At 34.7% G+C, this 18,581-nt stretch overlaps 1 protein-coding gene across 4 annotated transcripts; it reads right to left on the bottom strand.

Annotated features, from left to right (window-relative positions):
• Positions 1-450: 450 nt before the first annotated feature.
• Positions 451-15,496, bottom strand: LOC141404031 (SPRY domain-containing SOCS box protein 3). 4 transcript variants are annotated; one of them, XM_073987245.1, is made up of 5 exons: positions 15,189-15,484; positions 9,501-9,686; positions 8,665-9,209; positions 921-1,476; positions 451-858 (listed from the first exon to the last, which is right to left on the bottom strand). In XM_073987245.1, the coding sequence occupies exons 3-5, from the start codon at positions 9,043-9,045 to the stop codon at positions 731-733; spliced, it is 1,065 nt and encodes a 354-aa protein (XP_073843346.1). In that variant the 5' UTR covers positions 9,046-9,209; positions 9,501-9,686; positions 15,189-15,484; the 3' UTR covers positions 451-730. The 4 variants fall into 4 exon arrangements, with proteins under 4 accessions (XP_073843346.1, XP_073843343.1, XP_073843344.1 ...); XM_073987242.1 differs by lacking the exon at positions 9,501-9,686 and having other exon boundaries at positions 15,189-15,496; XM_073987243.1 differs by lacking the exon at positions 9,501-9,686 and having other exon boundaries at positions 15,431-15,494.
• Positions 15,497-18,581: the final 3,085 nt, after the last annotated feature.

Raw genomic sequence — 18,581 nt, forward strand, 5'->3', positions numbered from 1 at the left:
CAAAGCAGAGATCAACAATAATATTTAAGGAATCGAATGAAAACAACAACAACAAGTGAGACACCATACTATGGCCACATCTGAAACCATGTTGAAATTGATTGAGCAACCTCTGATCATCAATAAACCTCAAAATTTGTACTTTCATAAGATGTTCACATACTTTGGAGAGTGAAGGAAGTATACTTATCGGCCGCATATTTTTAATGGAAATGAAGAAGTAAATTGGAAATATACGGGAAAATTAATTTTAACAATTTAATTGGTATGCCATCAATACCTACATAAAAAAATTCAGTCAAAAGAAAGAGTGTTCGCCGTCATAACCAGACAAATCTACTGCATCAAAAAGTGGTACAGACCCCGACTGAACAAAAAAATCATTTAGTTCATCAACATCTATCTCACTTTTAACCGACAACTGATCATTGCCAACTACGCCACCAGACCTTTATGTTTTTTTTTTCTTCTTTTATTTAAACACAAAACATCTTAAGACTAAGTGAATGAAAAAAATCTTAACAATGACTTATCGATTATGACTAAAAGCAAATTCTTCAATTATCAAACTAAATGAACACAATTCAAACTAAAAGGGGTTTTGGTCTACAAACCTATCTACAAATCATACAACAATGTCACAGAAGTAAAAATATGTTGAAAATATTATCACAATTCTTGCGTGCACTGGTGCTGTAGTTGCAGAGTCACAGTCATCTCACTTTTTGGCTTAGAAAAGGTAATGGAAATACTCATCGAAATATTCATTCAAGGCTGTGTCATCATCACTTTCAGCACGGTGATGCAGAGCAATCTTATGGGCATTACTGTAGAGATCATCGACATCAACATCATCATCTGGAAAAGTAAAAAACTTCATTAAATAGAGCTTATTACAAAACCTAACCTCAAACCCTTACCTTTATATTTTTGTTTACGACCCCGCCGATTTTTCGACAGCACTGCCTCATCAAGGATATCAAATTCAGACTCTTTGCTTTGTTGGGAATAGCGTACTGGTGGTGCCAAAAACCAATAATCATTCATAATGGTCTTTAAGCCCGGCAGTTGACGCAGCTCCTCCATGGCTTTAGGTTGTTTGGAAACCGCTCTAAAAGCTCTCAATTGCAGGCATTCTAGTTGGTAGGTGGCATTGATGAGACGTATAGCAGATTTGGCAGCTGTGGAGCAGATCATGGGATATATTTTAACACTGGGATCAGTGGGAATGTTATTGTAGGCTACACCAAGCGAACGACGATTCAAAAAGAATTCCAATTGACCTCGTGTTCGATCCAGCAAAACACCCACTATACAGCCTTGGGAGAATTTTTGGCCATAAGGCACTTGGTGGCCATTGTGATGGACTTTGCCTTCATAGGAGAAACCCCATGATTGGGCATTTGTACCCAATGCCGAAACGAAGTGGAATTTGAACTGGGCTAAATCGACTTTATCCGTGCCCACACCAAACATCTGGCAAAGAAAAAAATAGAAAATTATTATGTAATTAATTCTAAATGCAAGAAAAATTTTGTAAAAAAATCAAATTCAGCAAGGTTTTTTTTTCAATTCGGCCCGGCTAAGTAAGAATTTCCATAGGAAATTTTCAATTCAGCCTGGCTGAATAAGAATTTCCATAGGAAATTTTCAATTCAGCCTGGCTGAATAAGAATTTCCATGGGAAATTTCCATTTCAGCCTGGCTGAATAACAATTTCCATAGGAAATTTTCAATTCAGCCTGGCTGAATAACAATTTCCATAGGAAATTTTTAAATTCAGCCTTGCTAAATAAGAATAGGAAATTTTCAATTCAGCCTGGCTGAATAAAAATTTCCATAAGAAATTTTCAATTCAGCCTGGCTGAATAAGAATTTCCATAAGAAATTTTCACTTCAGCCTAGCTGAATAAGAATTTCCATATGAAATTTTCAGTTCAGTGTGGCTGAATAAGAATTTCCATAGGAAATTTTCAATTCAGCCTGGCTGAATAAGAATTTCCATAGGAAATTTTCAATTCAGCCTGGCTGAATAAGAATTTCCATAGGAAATTTTCAATTCAGCCTGGCTGAATAAGAATTTCCATAGGAAATTTTCAATTCAGCCTGGCTGAATAAGAATTTCCATAGGAAATTTTCAATTCAGCCTGGCTGAATAAGAATTTCCATAGGAAATTTTCAATTCAGCCTGGCTGAATAAGAATTTCCATAGGAAATTTTCAATTCAGCCTGGCTGAATAAGAATTTCCATAGGAAATTTTCAATTCAGCCTGGCTGAATAAGAATTTCCATAGGAAATTTTCAATTCAGCCTGGCTGAATAAGAATTTCCATTGGAAATTTTCAATTCAGCCTGGCTGAATAAGAATTTCCATAGGAAATTTTTAATTCAGCCTGGCTGAATAAGAATTTCCATAGGAAATTTTTAATTCAGCCTGGCTGAATAAGAATTTCCATAGGAAATTTTTAATTCAGCCTGGCTGAATAAGAATTTCCATAGGAAATTTTTAATTCAGCCTGGCTGAATAAGAATTTCCATAGGAAATTTTTAATTCAGCCTGGCTGAATAAGAATTTCCATAGGAAATTTTTAATTCAGCCTGGCTGAATAAGAATTTCCATAGGAAATTTTTAATTCAGTCTGGCTGAATAAGAATTTCCATAGGAAATTTTTAATTCAGCCTGGCTGAATAAGAATTTCCATAGGAAATTTTTAATTCAGCCTGGCTGAATAAGAATTTCCATAGGAAATTTTTAATTCAGCCTGGCTGAATAAGAATTTCCATAGGAAATTTGCAATTCAGCCTGGCTGAATAAGAATTTCCATAGGAAATTTGCAATTCAGCCTGGCTGAATAAGAATTTCCATAGGAAATTTGCAATTCAGCCTGGCTGAATAAGAATTTCCATAGGAAATTTTCAATTCAGCCTGGCTGAATAAGAATTTTCATAGGAAATTTTCAATTCAGCCTGGCTGAATAAGAATTTCCATAGTAAATTTGCAATTCAGCCTGGCTGAATAAGAATTTCCATAGTAAATTTGCAATTCAGCCTGGCTGAATAAGAATTTCCATAGGAAATTTGCAATTCAGCCTGGCTGAATAAGAATTTCCATAGGAAATTTGCAATTCAGCCTGGCTGAATAAGAATTTCCATAGGAAATTTGCAATTCAGCCTGGCTGAATAAGAATTTCCATAGGAAATTTGCAATTCAGCCTGGCTGAATAAGAATTTCCATAGGAAATTTGCAATTCAGCCTGGCTGAATAAGAATTTCCATAGGAAATTTGCAATTCAGCCTGGCTGAATAAGAATTTCCATAGGAAATTTGCAATTCAGCCTGGCTGAATAAGAATTTCCATAGGAAATTTGCAATTCAGCCTGGCTGAATAAGAATTTCCATAGGAAATTTGCAATTCAGCCTGGCTGAATAAGAATTTCCATAGGAAATTTGCAATTCAGCCTGGCTGAATAAGAATTTCCATAGGAAATTTGCAATTCAGCCTGGCTGAATAAGAATTTCCATAGGAAATTTGCAATTCAGCCTGGCTGAATAAGAATTTCCATAGGAAATTTGCAATTCAGCCTGGCTGAATAAGAATTTCCATAGGAAATTTGCAATTCAGCCTGGCTGAATAAGAATTTCCATAGGAAATTTGCAATTCAGCCTGGCTGAATAAGAATTTCCATAGGAAATTTGCAATTCAGCCTGGCTGAATAAGAATTTCCATAGGAAATTTGCAATTCAGCCTGGCTGAATAAGAATTTCCATAGGAAATTTGCAATTCAGCCGGGCTGAATAAGAATTTCCATAGGAAATTTGCAATTCAGCCTGGCTGAATAAGAATTTCCATAGGAAATTTTCAATTCAGCCTGGCTGAATAAGAATTTCCATAGGAAATTTTCAATTCAGCCTGGCTGAATAAGAATTTCCCTAGGACATTTTCAATTCAGCCTGGCTGAATAAGAATTTCCCTAGGAAATTTTCAATTCAGCCTGGCTGAATAAGAATTTCCATAGGAAATTTTTAATTCAGCCTGGCTGAATAAGAATTTCCATAGGAAATTTTTAATTCAGCCTGGCTGAATAAGAATTTCCATAGGAAATTTTTAATTCAGCCTGGCTGAATAAGAATTTCCATAGGAAATTTTCAATTCAGCCTGGCTGAATAAGAATTTCCATAGGAAATTTTCAATTCAGCCTGGCTGAATAATGTTCAATTCAGCCTGGCTGAATAAGAATTTCCATAGGAAATGTTCAATTCAGCCTGGCTGAATAAGAATTTCCATAGGAAATGTTCAATTCAGCCTGGCTGAATAAGAATTTCCATAGGAAATGTTCAATTCAGCCTGGCGGAATAAGAATTTCCATAGGAAATGTTCAATTCAGCCTGGCTGAATAAGAATTTCCATAGGAAATGTTCAATTCAGCCTGGCTGAATTAGAATTTCCATAGGAAATGTTCAATTCAGCCTGGCTGAATAAGAATTTCCTTAGGAAATGTTCAATTCAGTCTGGCTGAATAAGAATTTCCATAGGAAATTTTCAATTTAGCCTGGCTGAATAAGAATTTCCATAGGAAATTTTCAATTCAGCTTGGCTGAATAAAAATTTGTATAGGAAATTTTCAATTTAGCCTGGCTGAATAAGAATTTTTATAGGAAATTTTCAATTCAGCCTGGCTGAATAAGAATTTTTATAGGAAATTTTCAATTCAGCTTGGCTGAATGAAGATTTCATTGAGAAATTTGCGATTCAGCTTGGCTGAATAAAACATTTGTTTGCCAGATCCCTTGGAAATTTGCATATTTTGCTACGGACATGCTTCACCGGTTACAAAATGCAAAAATAATGAATAATACCTAAGTTCCGAGATTACTGTGTGACTTATATCGAAAACCTCTACCTTCCCCCTTACACAAAGTGCATATCCACAGATTTGACACATTCATAAATAAAAGAACAATTACTGTGATTTTATTTTTATTGTTGTACATGACTTTGGCCAACAACTGCAAACCCTCATAGGTACACCGTGACAACAACAACAACAGTAGTAACTGACAGCCACAATTACGTCCAGTGTACTCGTATTACAAGTCGGGAGCACGCAACCATCGAGTGATCGCTTCAAGTGAATGCCGGCTGTCGCTTTTGTTTTGTTTTCATAGGTAGTGAATATCGGTTAAGTGGTGGCTAAGCTTAATGGAATCCCCCCATTCATAACATATGCATGAATGATGAGCTGCTCAAATTTCAGCGAAATTAATATAACAATATTCAAAATTATTTATGTAAAACATTGCTGCGTCAAAAGCAATTTCCATTTCTACGACTCATTAATTAAAAATAAATTTAAAATTTCTAAATTTATTAAAACTATTTTAAGCGGCACGCTCCGCAAGCAGTGTATGATGTCATCCGACTTGTTATTTAGATTTATTTCTCGTTTTTGTTTTGGTTTTTATTCGCTTCCCAGGCGGCGCCAGCGAGACTGAAATTCTCTGGCGCTTAATCAAAATATTTGGCACAATTTGTTAAAGATATCAGAGTCTCACAATAAATGTATGTCGCCTTACACGTCATTACGAGTCACGTTAAATGGCGGTGTGAACTATTTACAAAAATTTCATGAATTTAATTGGCATGATGAGATGGCCGTAAATAACATTTTATTTTGTTGAATGAAAAATAGTGCGATGGGTATTTAGTAGTGGCTGAATTGCAAATTTACTAGGGAATTGCATATTTCATATTGAATTTGAAATTCAGCCTATGGAAATTATAATTGAGCCAAGCTGAATTGCAAATTTCCTAAGGAAATTGTAATTCAGCCAGGCTGAATTGAAAATTTCTCATGGAAATTCTTATTTAACCAGGCTGAAATGAAAATTTCCCATGGAAATTCTTATTCAGCCAGGCTGAATTGAAAACTTCCCACGGAAATTCTTATTCAGCCAGGCTGAATTAAAAACTTTCCCACGAAATATTTTTTGTCCAATGGAAATTGTTATTTAGCCAGGGAGAATTGAAAATTTCCCATGGAAATTTTTATTCAGCTAGGCTGAATTGAAAATTTCCTAGGAATTGAAAATTTCCCATGGAAATTGTTATTCAGCCAGGCTGAATTGAAAATTTCCCATGGAAATTGTTATTCAGCCAGGCTGAATTGCAAATTTCCTATTGAAATTCTTATTCAGCCAGACTGAAATTGAAAATTTCCTATGGAAATTCTTATTCAGCCAGGCTGAAATTGAAAATTTCCTATGGATATTCTTATTCAGCCAGGCTGAAATTGAAAATTTCCTATGGAAATTCTTATTCAGCCAGGCTGAATTGAAAATTTCCAATGGAAATTCTTATTCAGCTAGGCTGAATTGAAAATGTCTTATGGAAATTCTTATTCAGTCAGGCTGAATTGCAAATTTCCTATAGAAATTGTTATTTAGCCAGGCTGAATTGAAAATGTCCTATGGAAATTCTTATTCAGTCAGGCTGAATAACAAAATTTCTTGCGATAGATTTTATTTTTTTTTTTTTTTTTGTTAAAAAATTCTATTCCGCTGGAGGTTACTAACTTCAAGATACCTTTCACTTCAAGGTTATTAAATCCCAAACAAAATCAATTGTCTATGACAATTAATTGTTGTTGTTTCAGGCAATAAAAACAATAATAAAAACTGGACAATACAAATTCCATACCATGTGGGAATTCTTATCTGTTACCGCTCTGTGAAGCTTGAAGTCAATGGGCACTTTAAAGATGAGTTCATATTTGCAGCAGCAACAGCTGCTGTGATGCTTGAATTTTAACAATGAAAGTCAACGATTTAGAAAAGAGACACACTTAGCAACGTAACCATATTTCGGAAAATGAAGGCAAAGGCCTTCATTAGGCTTAGGCTGCTTGGAATGAACCTAGAAACCAGATTGTAATTGTTTTCAATTTGATTTTATTTGTAATCATTCGAGCTATTTGTGTGTGTGTGCGAATGGCAAACAAATATGATAAGGAAATCCACCGAATCGTAGGAAATACATTTTCTTACATGCTCTAGAAAAAATCATGAAATACAAATGCGAATATGGGCCATTTGGTTGTCATAAATTAATTGTCATACATATTGGATGGAGAGAGCAGCACAGCGGGAACAATTAATAAAAAGTGAATCATGGAAATTCACAAAAGACAGACAAGTCAATCAAATGTAGACAAAAAGTGAGTTTTCATTAAGAAAGCTAAAATGCATCTAAGCTGAATATAGTTTTCTATAGGAAAACTACAATTCAGCTAAGCTGAATATAGTTTTCTATAGGAAAACTACAATTCAGCTAAGCTGAATATAGTTTTCTATAGGGAAACTACAATTCAGCTAAGCTGAATATAGTTTTCTATAGGAAAACTACAATTCAGCTTAGCTGAATATAGTTTTCTATAGGAAAACTACAATTCAGCTTAGCTGAATATAGTTTTCTATAGGAAAACTACAATTCAGCTAAGCTTAATATATTTTTCTATAGAAAAACCACAATTCAGCTAAGCTGAATATAGTTTTCTATAGGATAACTACAATTCAGCTTAGCTGAATATAGTTTTCTATAGGAAAACTACAATTCAGCATAGCTGAATATAGTTTTCTATAGGAAATCTACAATTCAGCATAGCTGAATATAGTTTCCAATGAAAAAAATCATTACTGAAGCCAACTATTGTTCCCAATGGAAACAACGAAATTCAGCTAAGCTAAATATTGTTTTATTTATAACAAAATCTTAAATCCACCAAGAAAACGATCGATTCTGACAACTGGCATGTATACAAAACACTGTAAACAAGAAACGGTTGTTTTTGTTATCTTTTGAAATTAGCAAACAAATAAACAAACGTTGTGAATACTATGTGTTTACTTATAAAATGTACAGTGTTTGTTTTGCAATGAGTGATTTAGATAAAAGTTGTTTTTGTATTTTATTTAACTAACAGTCGAAGTATAAATACTGAAAACACAATTCTGCTTGGCTGAATAGAAGTTTTCATAATTTCCTAACGGAAACTGACTTTCAGCCAGCGTGAATAGGATTTTCATTAAGAAAATTTCTATTCAGCCTGGCTGATTAGGGTTTTCATTATGAAAATTTCTATTCAGCCCGGCTGAATACGATTTTTATTATGAAAATTTTTATTCAGCCGGGCTGAATATACGAAAATTTCTATTCAGCCGGTCTGAATAGGATTTTCATTAAGAAAATTTCTATTCAGCCCGCCTGAATAGGATTTTCATTAAGAAAATGTCATTCAGCCAGCCTGAATAGGATTTTCATCAAGAACATTTCTATTCAACCCGCCTGAATAGGATTTTCATCAAGAACATTTCTATTCAACCCGCCTGAATAGGATTTTCATTAAGAAAATTTCTATTCAGCCGGGCTGAATAGGATTTTCATTTAGAAAATGTCTATTCAGCCCGCCTGAATAGGATTTTCATTAAGAAAATGTCTATTCAGCCCGCCTGAATAGGATTTTCATTATGAAAATTTCTATTCAGCCCGGCTAAATTGGATTTTCTTTATGAAAATTTCTATTCAGCCCGGCTAAATAGGATTTTCATTAAGAAAATTTCTAAGCTGAATTGTTTTTTTTTAATTAAAAAATGTCCAAAATTACTTACCACATCTGTTCCTGACAATGCTGTGAGAATTCTCATTTCCCAAAAATGCATCATACCGGCAGCCAAAGGTTGATCACCCCTTACAATTGCAGTTCCCTGTGAATAGGTGGGATGGAATGTTACATTTGGTCCATCCAAATTGATATCTGATTCTGGACATTTGTACCAATGCCATTTGATACAATGGTAGGCAGGATCATCTTCACCACAACGACATTTGATCAAATCCGGAACATGTCCCTTATAACCGGCCACAATGGTGGATTTGGGAAATTCACAATCACAATAGGCAGGACACACAGAGTTGGAAGAAGTTGTACGAACACGATAGCAGGGATGGGCTATTAAAACCTCATCATCTTGGTCATTGTTGTGGGGCATGTTGGTGGCGGAAGGTGGTATTTGGGGCGGGGGATGGTTGATAAATATTTTTGCTTGATGTTTTTCTTTGGAAGGGGGGTATAAAAACCAATCCAACAGCGTAGCGTAAGGATGTTCGTTTAATGCCGGTATTAGCCGTTTTGTAAGATTAACACCGGTAAATGCTGCGGGTTGAAATAAAATACTTAAAATTTGACCCGTTTTGAAAGATTTTTACTTTCTTCGCGTTCACAACGAAACCAAAAACTTCGTAAAAATTTCAATATTTTTTTAATGGCAATTTACGACTTTGTTTTTGTTGCTTTTTTGTAACAATTAAAAATAACAACAATGCTATCCGACGACTTGTATTTTGAATGCGCCTCGTTGGCCAGCCAAGACTTAAGTGATTTCAACAAAAACCCGATCCGCTAGCCTACCCTCGGTGTACCAGAGCTAATATCACTGATACTCACATTGAGTTCTAGAGCATCGTGGTCGTTGTCGGCGGCAGCGTCGATGTGCATCGATTAATGAATGATAATGCTTTGTTGGTATTGTTGTTATTGCAAATGTTGCTGTTGTTGTTGTTCTTTGTATGCACTCTACCCGAAAGCCGCAAGGTATTCATTCTAAGCAATAACATAGGCACATTTGATGCACTTTTCAAAGAGATAAGAAAAATGATTAGCAATAGTTACATATGTACATATGGACGTCATACGTTCGGAATCGGGAAGTATGTGTCTGGTGCTACAAAGTGCTCCAAGGTCAATTAAAAGTTTTATTCGCACATGGAAAATATAACCTAGAAAATTGTCAGTTCAGAATGGCTGAACGAAGATTTCTTTAGGAAATTTTCGATTCAGCTTGGCTGAATAAGAATTTCCATAGGAAATTTGCAATTCAGCTCGGCTGAATAAGAATTTCCATAGGAAATTTTCAATTCAACCTGGCTGAATAAGAATTTCCAAAGGAAATTTTCAATTCAGCTCGGCTGAATAAGAATTTCCATAGGAAATTTTCAATTCAGCCTGGCTGAATAAGAATTTCCATAGGAAATTTTCAATTCAGCCTGGCTGAATAAGAATTTCCATAGGAAATTTTCAATTCAGCCTGGCTGAATAAGAATTTCCATAGGAAATTTTCAATTCAGCCTTGCTGAATAAGAATTTCCATAGGAAATTTTCAATTCAGCCTGGCTGAATAAGAATTTCCATAGGAAATTTTCAATTCAGCCTGGCTGAATAAGAATTTCCATAGGAAATTTTCAATTCAGCCTGGCTGAATAAGAATTTCCATAGGAAATTTTCAATTCAGCCTGGCTGAATAAGAATTTCCATAGGAAATTTTCAATTCAGCCTGGCTGAATAAGAATTTCCATAGGAAATTTTCAATTCAGCCTGGCTGAATAAGAATTTCCATAGGAAATTTTCAATTCAGCCTGGCTGAATAAGAATTTCCATAGGAAATTTTCAATTCAGCCTGGCTGAATAAGAATTTCCATAGGAAATTTTCAATTCAGCCTGGCTGAATAAGAATTTCCATAGGAAATTTTCAATTCAGCCTGGCTGAATAAGAATTTCCATAGGAAATTTTCAATTCAGCCTGGCTGAATAGGAATTTCCATAGGAAATTTTCAATTCAGCCTGGCTGAATAGGAATTTCCATAGGAAATTTTCAATTCAGCCTGGCTGAATAGGAATTTCCATAGGAAATTTTCCATTCAGCCTGGCTGAATAAGAATTTCCATAGGAAATTTGCAATTCAGCCTGGCTGAATAAGAATTTCCATAGGAAATTTGCAATTCAGCCAGGCTGAATAAGAATTTCCATAGGAAATTTGCAATTCAGCCAGGCTGAATAAGAATTTCCATAGGAAATTTGCAATTCAGCCAGGCTGAATAAGAATTTCCATAGGAAATTTGCAATTCAGCCAGGCTGAATAAGAATTTCCATAGGAAATTTGCAATTCAGCCTGGCTGAATAAGATTTTCCATAGGAAATTTGCAATTCAGCCTGGCTGAATAAGAATTTCCATAGGAAATTTTCAATTCTGCCCGGCAAAATAAGAATTTCCTTAGGAAATTTTCAATTCATCCCTAGCTGAACGAAAGATTTCTTTAGAAAATTCCTAATTTTAATTTAGCACTGCCTGAAGAGATTCCGTTATTTTACATTTACAAACAAGTTTTAAAAAATTTCTTCGTCTATTTCTAATTCAAAAATGTCTGTTAAGCTAAGACTTCTTATTTATCTTTTAAAACCGGAATATGTCTCATTGTCTGAGGCTTCTTAATTAGACATTGGTTTTAATTTTGAAACAGCATACGAGTATTTGCTCAGGTATTCTTCTTCTGTGGCCAGACAACGACACTGGTGATAACCTCGATGGAAATTATTAGAATCGTAAATAAATACTAAATATATACTCTCTTCGAAAACTGGCTTATAGCGGATCGTTTCAAGTGATAATGCAAATAATAAAACAAAACAATGTCAATGTTCAATAAATAATGCAAATAGATGCGAATAGGAGATAAAAAGAAAGTGTGTTGTGGAAGAAAAGTATTGAAGGTTGCATTCATTTTTGAAATTTTGGATTTTTAAAAAATAACTTGCAAAAATAAAAAAAATAATTTAAAAAAAAAAGCTTGTTATTTTTTCTGTCCAGTAAGATTTCCTTAGAACATTTTGTTGTAATATAGTTTGTTGTTGTAGAAACTTTATACAGGTACCCTAGTGCATCCTTCCTGACGGCCCAACAATTAAGCTGTCCACAATATTTAGGACAGTACACAAAACGTCTTTCGGAAGTTGAGTACCTTCAACAAATATACTGAAGAGGGGAAGCTATAGAATTACTAAGAGCATATTTTGAACGATAGGAACCGACGTAAATTGTGCTTCCTTATCTCTTGCTACCCATAATAACTCTGTTGCACGGTCTGTTCCAGTTCGGACTTCGTTCAGGTACATTTATAAAGGCATTGGAGGATTCAATTACTGGTACGTCCGACTAAGAATTTGAAGTATTTATCGTCTTTAGGGAACTTTTCTCGTTTGGAGCCAAACTAAAGTATGGACTTCCACCTTAAAAAATATACATTGTTGTGAAGAACATACGGACTATTTTCGAAATTTCGGAACAAATTGGGGAACAAGTCGAGTTTTCGCACTAAGTAAACAACATTTTCTTTAAAATGAAAATTTTCCTTAAATAGACGGCCTTCGGCCGGATATTTGAGACTTTCTCCTATGGACAGGAGCTAATTTCGGGCACGGGAACAAAATATTTTTATACCCTCCACCATATGGAGGGTATAATTAAATTTGTCATTCCGTTTGTAACACATCGAAATATTCGTCGGAGGCCCTATAAAGTATATATACTATTGATCAGCATAAAATTCTATGTCGATTTGACCATGTCCGTCTGCCCGTCCGTCCGTCTGTCTGTCTGTTGAAATCAAGATACAGCTCGCAATTTTAAAGATAGAGAGTCAAAATTTGGTACAGAAGTTTTTATTACTTGCAGGATGGTTAGTATTGAAAATGGGATATATCGGTCCACGTTTTGATATAGCCCCCATAGAACGGTACCTCCCGATGTTCGGTGTTTTTAAGGTTTTAGCTTCATTATCCTACCAAAATGGCTGAAATTTGGTACGTAGTCTTCTATGGGGGTACAAAACTTTCCCCCAGAATTTTGTCGGTATCGGTCCACACCTTCATATAGCCCCCAAATAATGGTACCTCCCGATTTTCGGTATTTTGAAGGTTTTAGCTTCATTATCCTACCAAAATGGCTGAAATTTGGTACTTAGTCTACGTTGGTGGTATTAAACTTTCCCCCAGAACTTTGTCGATATCGCTCCATGCCTTCATATAGCCCCCGATTTTCGGTATTTTGAACGTTGTGGCCTCAATATTCCACCGAAATGGCTGAAATTTGGTATTTAGACTTCGTGGGGGGGTACTCAAACTTCCCCTTTAAATTTGTCGGTATAGGTCCACGCCTTCATATAGCCCCATGGAAAAGTACCTCCCGATTTTTGTATTTTGAAGGTTGTGTCTTCAATATTCCACCAAAATGGCTGAAATTTGGTATTTAGTCTTCAATGTCATATAAAACTGTTCGCCAGAAATATGTGTGTACAGGTCCACGCTTTCATATTGCACCATTTCTGACTAAAGTTCGTCGGTATAGGTCCACGTTTCGATATAGCCCCCATAGAACCGTACCTCCGGATTTCCGTAATACTGAAGATTGTGACGTCAATATCCAACCGAAAGGGCTGAAATTCGTTATTTCGTCTTCCAAGAGTTATAAAATATTCCAGAAGTGTATTATCAGTATAGGTCCACGTCTTCCTATATCCCCATAGAAGCTTATTTCTTGATTTTCGGTATTTTTTAGTTTTCTCTTACCGAAATATAGGAAATTTGGTATTTAGTCTTCTTTGAGCCTAAAAACTTTCCGTCAGAAATTTTTCGGTATAGATCGACGTTTTGAAATAGCCCCCATTGAATGGTGCCTCACATTGTTTTACCGAAATTGCTGAAATTTAGTATTAAGTCTTCTTCATACACGAAAGGAAACTAATTATTCCATTTTACTTCAATACAACTGGTGGTGGAGGGTATAACAAGTTCGGCCCGGCCGAACTTAACGCCGTTCTTACTTGCTTAAATTGTAAATTTGTCACTAAGTACCTGGCCTTTAACAAGGGAATTTTCGCAATTTCAAAGGCCCATATCTCGGGAAGTATGGACTTCCGCAACAAATTGTAAAACTATTTGTGATCCAGGTGACGACAATCTACCTGTGAAAAAAATGTCATCCCGATCCGAGGCCAAATTGAATACCCCGCTGTCGGTAAAATCTGAAATTTTTTATACCCTCAGCATTTATGCTATCGAGGGCATATACACTTTCATACGGGCAAAATGTGCCTCATCGAAATAATGGTTTTAGATCCCAAGTATGTTTGGACGAAATCCGTTTCAGACAATTTGGAGTCGATTTCCCTAAATATTATACGACTATCACCAAAATCAATAGGCTTCTTCCTCTGTGGGGCCCTCATCTACCCCTAAATTTCGTGACTATCCGATCAAAATTCCAACCTGTAGGGTGATTACAAAAGGAAATATTGGATATATTACTGACTTTTGCGATATTTCGGTTGTTTGCCCACTTACGCCAACATACTTTGCATCAAAATAAAGGAGATCTTTTCATCGGACTTTCCTTTTGGAATAATCCTACCAGAAGCGAAGATTCGCATAAGAAAAAAACGTTGACTTTTCTCCACATAAGCTTTTTGCTTATTCCGACCCCTGAATAGTATCCGACTATCACCAAACATAATAGGCTTCTCCTCTGTGGGACCCGCATCAATTCCCAAAAAATTCGTGACTATCCGATCAAAATTGCGACCTGTAGCGTGACTACAAAAAAATTGGAAAATGGGATGCATTGCCGACTATTGCGATGTCCTTGTTGTTTGACCACCTACGACAACTTACTTTACATCGTTGTAGAGGTGATATTTTCTACTTTCCTTGCCAGGTTTTGCCTTTGATATACCCCGTATAGAAGCAGAGATAGTGGCTTTGAAAAAAAAAAAACGTTGACCTTTTCTCCAAATAAGTTTTTGCCCATTCCGACCCCCGAATATTATCCGACCATCACCAAATAGGCTTCTTCATAGGCTTCTCATCAACACACAAAATTTAGTGACGATCGATCAACCTGTAGCGAGATTACAATGTTTAGATGGACAGAAGGACGGACATACCCAGATCGACTCAGCTCATCGAGGCATTCATTTTGGTATATAAGTATAGGTCTGCGACTTTTTGGCAAAAAAAAAACTTATAAGTGTAGGGTATAAAAATTTTCTTCCTTTCCATAAGAGAAAGTTTTAAATCCCCGGCCGAAAGCCGGTACAATTAAAAAAATCAGATTTTTTCCGCCAGCTAGTAAGAGTAGAGTGTTCAATTTGTTTGTTCCATATCTATAAGAACAAACACACCAACCCTAGCATCTTCGAAAAAAACAGATGTTTGCGGGTATTGTTATATTTAAATACGTCATTTTAGTTACCTATATGCAAAACTATTAACACTATTAACAAAATGCAAATCGTAGGCAATTACCTTTAGATAAGGGATATCAATTAAGCACGTCAACATAAAAACAACAACCACCTTTCCAGGCAAAAAACTACATCACTAACGTCTCATCGTTTATTTGTTTACACATGACTCTCACACTCCGTTTTTCCACAAACTTTCATCACTATCTTCCACACAATTATTATTTTATATTTAGAAGTTTTTTGTTTCGTTGTTTAAATATATTTAATTATTATTTATTCTTATTATTCTATTTATGCTACCAAACAACGAACGACGAAATAAATTTTTATTTGAGTCTTCTTCTTTTCGATGGTACAGAGAGATACAAACCGAATGATTAACATGAATAGGATTGTTAGGGGCTTACCCAATTAATTGCGTGTTGTGTGTGTCAAAACAAAAGTTAAATACATACCATGGCACAATTACCCAGGTAGTGGCATCGTAAAATTTTGAAAATGTTATGTCCAAACTTTCTTTATGTTGTTGGGGAAATTACAACAAAAATAATTTTTTTATAAAGGGGTTTGACTTTTCATATTCGATCAGCTGGTGTGATACCACTACCTGGTAGTTCTGCCATGATACATACATATGTATATTTCAATGAATGTAAAGGCCTCGATACATAAGAAACGTGGCATTCTTGCTTAAAGTCCAATTTACATACATATGCACATTAAGTGATTTCGTTTTACGAAATCCTAGAATCAAATGAAGTGTATTTACATCTGTTTTTTGCGCCATTTGCTTAGGGGTAGTTTACACTATATGTAAATGTCATATGGCATGAAATTTTCCATCATTATATAGTCGCTAATATGTGCAATATTGGGGATTTTCCTTACGCCATTTACTTTAATAAAATTAAGTCTCCACATTGCCTGCGTGGGTAGATATGGATTTTTTTATTTCGTGTCGTATGACATTGATAGATAGTGTAAACTACATCTTACGCACACAATCGCTCATACACACTTATACAATAACACAAACACACGCACACAATATATTTATTCAGAAAAATAGGAATTTCACAACACAAACGTGTATCAAATAACTTAAATTAATTCCAAAAACAAAAAAACATAATTTTTGAGAGTTTTTAACCATTTATTTTCACCTTTGTCATCGTTTGAGTATTTTTGTTTTTCTACAACACACACAAACAAACAAAGACATCATAAAACAGTTGCGTTTTTTGGTAGTTTATGACGAAAAAGCAGGGTTGCGTATAATAGTATGGTGTTTTCGTGCGTTGTTTAGAATAAATGAAGCAGCTATCGTCATATAATTTTGTATGGTAAATGACGCAAAATGTTGCCTGTTTTAGCAAATAAATGACGAAACAGCTCTAAATGACGAAAACGTTGCTAATATAAATTGGACATTATTTTTTGTATGGTAAATGACGCAAAATGTTGCCTGTTTTATCAAATAAATGACGAAACCATGGTATAAGTAAAGAGGTAGATTTAAATGAAAAAAATCTATAGAACCCTAGTTTTTCCTGAATTCATAAAACTTCAAAATTAGTAAACAAAAAGGCAACAAGTGTGTTTGTTTACAAAATACCAATTTTGAGCATTGTATAAAAAACGCGAAAAATGTATGAAGGGCTAAGGTTTCTCCACATAATCGAGTTGTGGATATGATAAAATGTTTGTTTCAGTAATAAGCTGAAGGATTTCTTCCATACAAATGCTCTAAAAACAATTTTGAAAATCATTGAATTCGATTGTTTTTAAAATTGTTGGCATATTATTCAAACATCACACACACATACAAAGATTGTGTATATTGTTTTGACGTTTTACGAACAGTCGAAAGAAAAAAATTTAAATTGACAGGAAGCTTTAGCTAACCTTTATTATTAAACCATGGACGAAACAGCTCTAAATGACGAAAAAGTTGCTAATGTAAATTGGACATAAATGACGCAGCTATCGTCATTTAATTTTGTATGGTAAATGACGCAAAATGTTGCCTGTTTTAGCAAATAAATGACGAAACAGCTCTAAATGACGAAAAAGTTGCTAATGTAAATTGGACATAAATGACGCAGCTATCGTCATTTAATTTTGTATGGTAAATGACGCAAAATGTTGCCTGTTTTAGCAAATAAATGACGAAACAGCTCTAAATGACGAAAAAGTTGCTAATGTAAATTGGACATAAGTCATATCTGGTAAATAACTAAAGACCAAGTTCGACCTAATTCAAATGTGATTTTCAAATCTTTTTATTAGGTCGAACTTGGTCTTTAGTCTTTTATCAGATATGACTTCAGCAATAATGCCATGCTTTTTATTGGTCTTTTCCTTTACTTTAAAAAATGGTAACAGTGGCAAAAAATGGTAAAAGTGGTGAACTGGTCTCATATAAATTGTATGCGTGCTAAAGTAAAGGAACGCTTTGCAGGTTAAAAATGGTAACCTCAGGCAGGTAAAGGAACAGAGCTTATGTGTCGAGGCTTTTACCCAAATACCATGGTACAATAATACAGGTAGCATTATCATGCCAGCTGATGGTAACATAATGTGTCAACTGCATTGAATTGATGTCAAATTTTGACACCTTATGTTACCAACAATTGCCGATGCGGCTACCTGTGTATTTGTACCATGCCAAATACGCTGTGCGTTTGAAAAATCAAAGTTGAATATTTCTTACTTTAACAATCCGTATTGTTTTAAAATTATTCACCAGCAACAAACATTATCAATGGTAAGTAAAATTAAAATTTCTTTTCTTCAAATAAGTCTTCTTTTTTTTACAGATGGATAACGAAAATATAATTGAGTGTGTACGTGGTCAACCACATACATACAGTGAGTGTCAAAAATATTCGGTTTTCAATTTCACCAATAATAACACCTCAGTATTTTGAACCTCATAACCAATATTCAAAAAACCAAATACTTAAAAAAATGTTGGTCCTGTGGCTATTAAAAAATGTATGTAGCATGAATCCATGGCAACCCTATAAGCGAGAATAACAAAGAACACGCTGTTAACCCCGTTTTCTATGCGTCAAAAATATTCGGTTTTTGTAAATTTTGTTAAATATTTTGGCAAAAAACCGGTCAATATCGAACTTTTTCTGCAATATTAGTATAAATTTCAATAATTGCGAACAGAATCTTTGTTCCTGTGTGAAAAAATATTATATTTTATAACAAATTATTACAATTTAGGGCTAAGGAAAATCGCTATCCTAGAAAAGAGTAAAAATGTTTATACTTCATTATAAAAACGGCAGAAATAAAGCGAATTTTTGCTTATTTTTGAATATTTAGTCGAATACATTTGAAATAATGTGCAAAAGTCACGAAAATATAGAAATAATCGATTTCGTGAAACACATAAGCCAGCCAAACCACGGCCTGGGAGGGAAGGTAGAGGAATATC

This window comes from Musca autumnalis, unplaced genomic scaffold (genome assembly GCF_047663935.1).
Source record: "Musca autumnalis isolate F117 unplaced genomic scaffold, ASM4766393v1 scaffold_4, whole genome shotgun sequence".
NCBI classification, from domain to species: domain Eukaryota; kingdom Metazoa; phylum Arthropoda; class Insecta; order Diptera; family Muscidae; genus Musca; species Musca autumnalis.

What these genes read in the sequence shown, in the direction of transcription:
- LOC141404031 (XM_073987242.1), bottom strand. Translation starts at nt 9,045, where the DNA reads ATGCCCCACAACAATGACCAAGATGATGAGGTTTTAATAGCCCATCCC. An exon ending in CATTGTCAGGAACAGATGTG is followed by an intron (nt 1,477 to 8,664) that starts GTAAGTAATTTT and finishes TTTCTTTGCCAG; the next exon opens with ATGTTTGGTGTGGGCACGGA. An exon ending in TCGTAAACAAAAATATAAAG is followed by an intron (nt 859 to 920) that starts GTAAGGGTTTGA and finishes TTACTTTTCCAG; the next exon opens with ATGATGATGTTGATGTCGAT.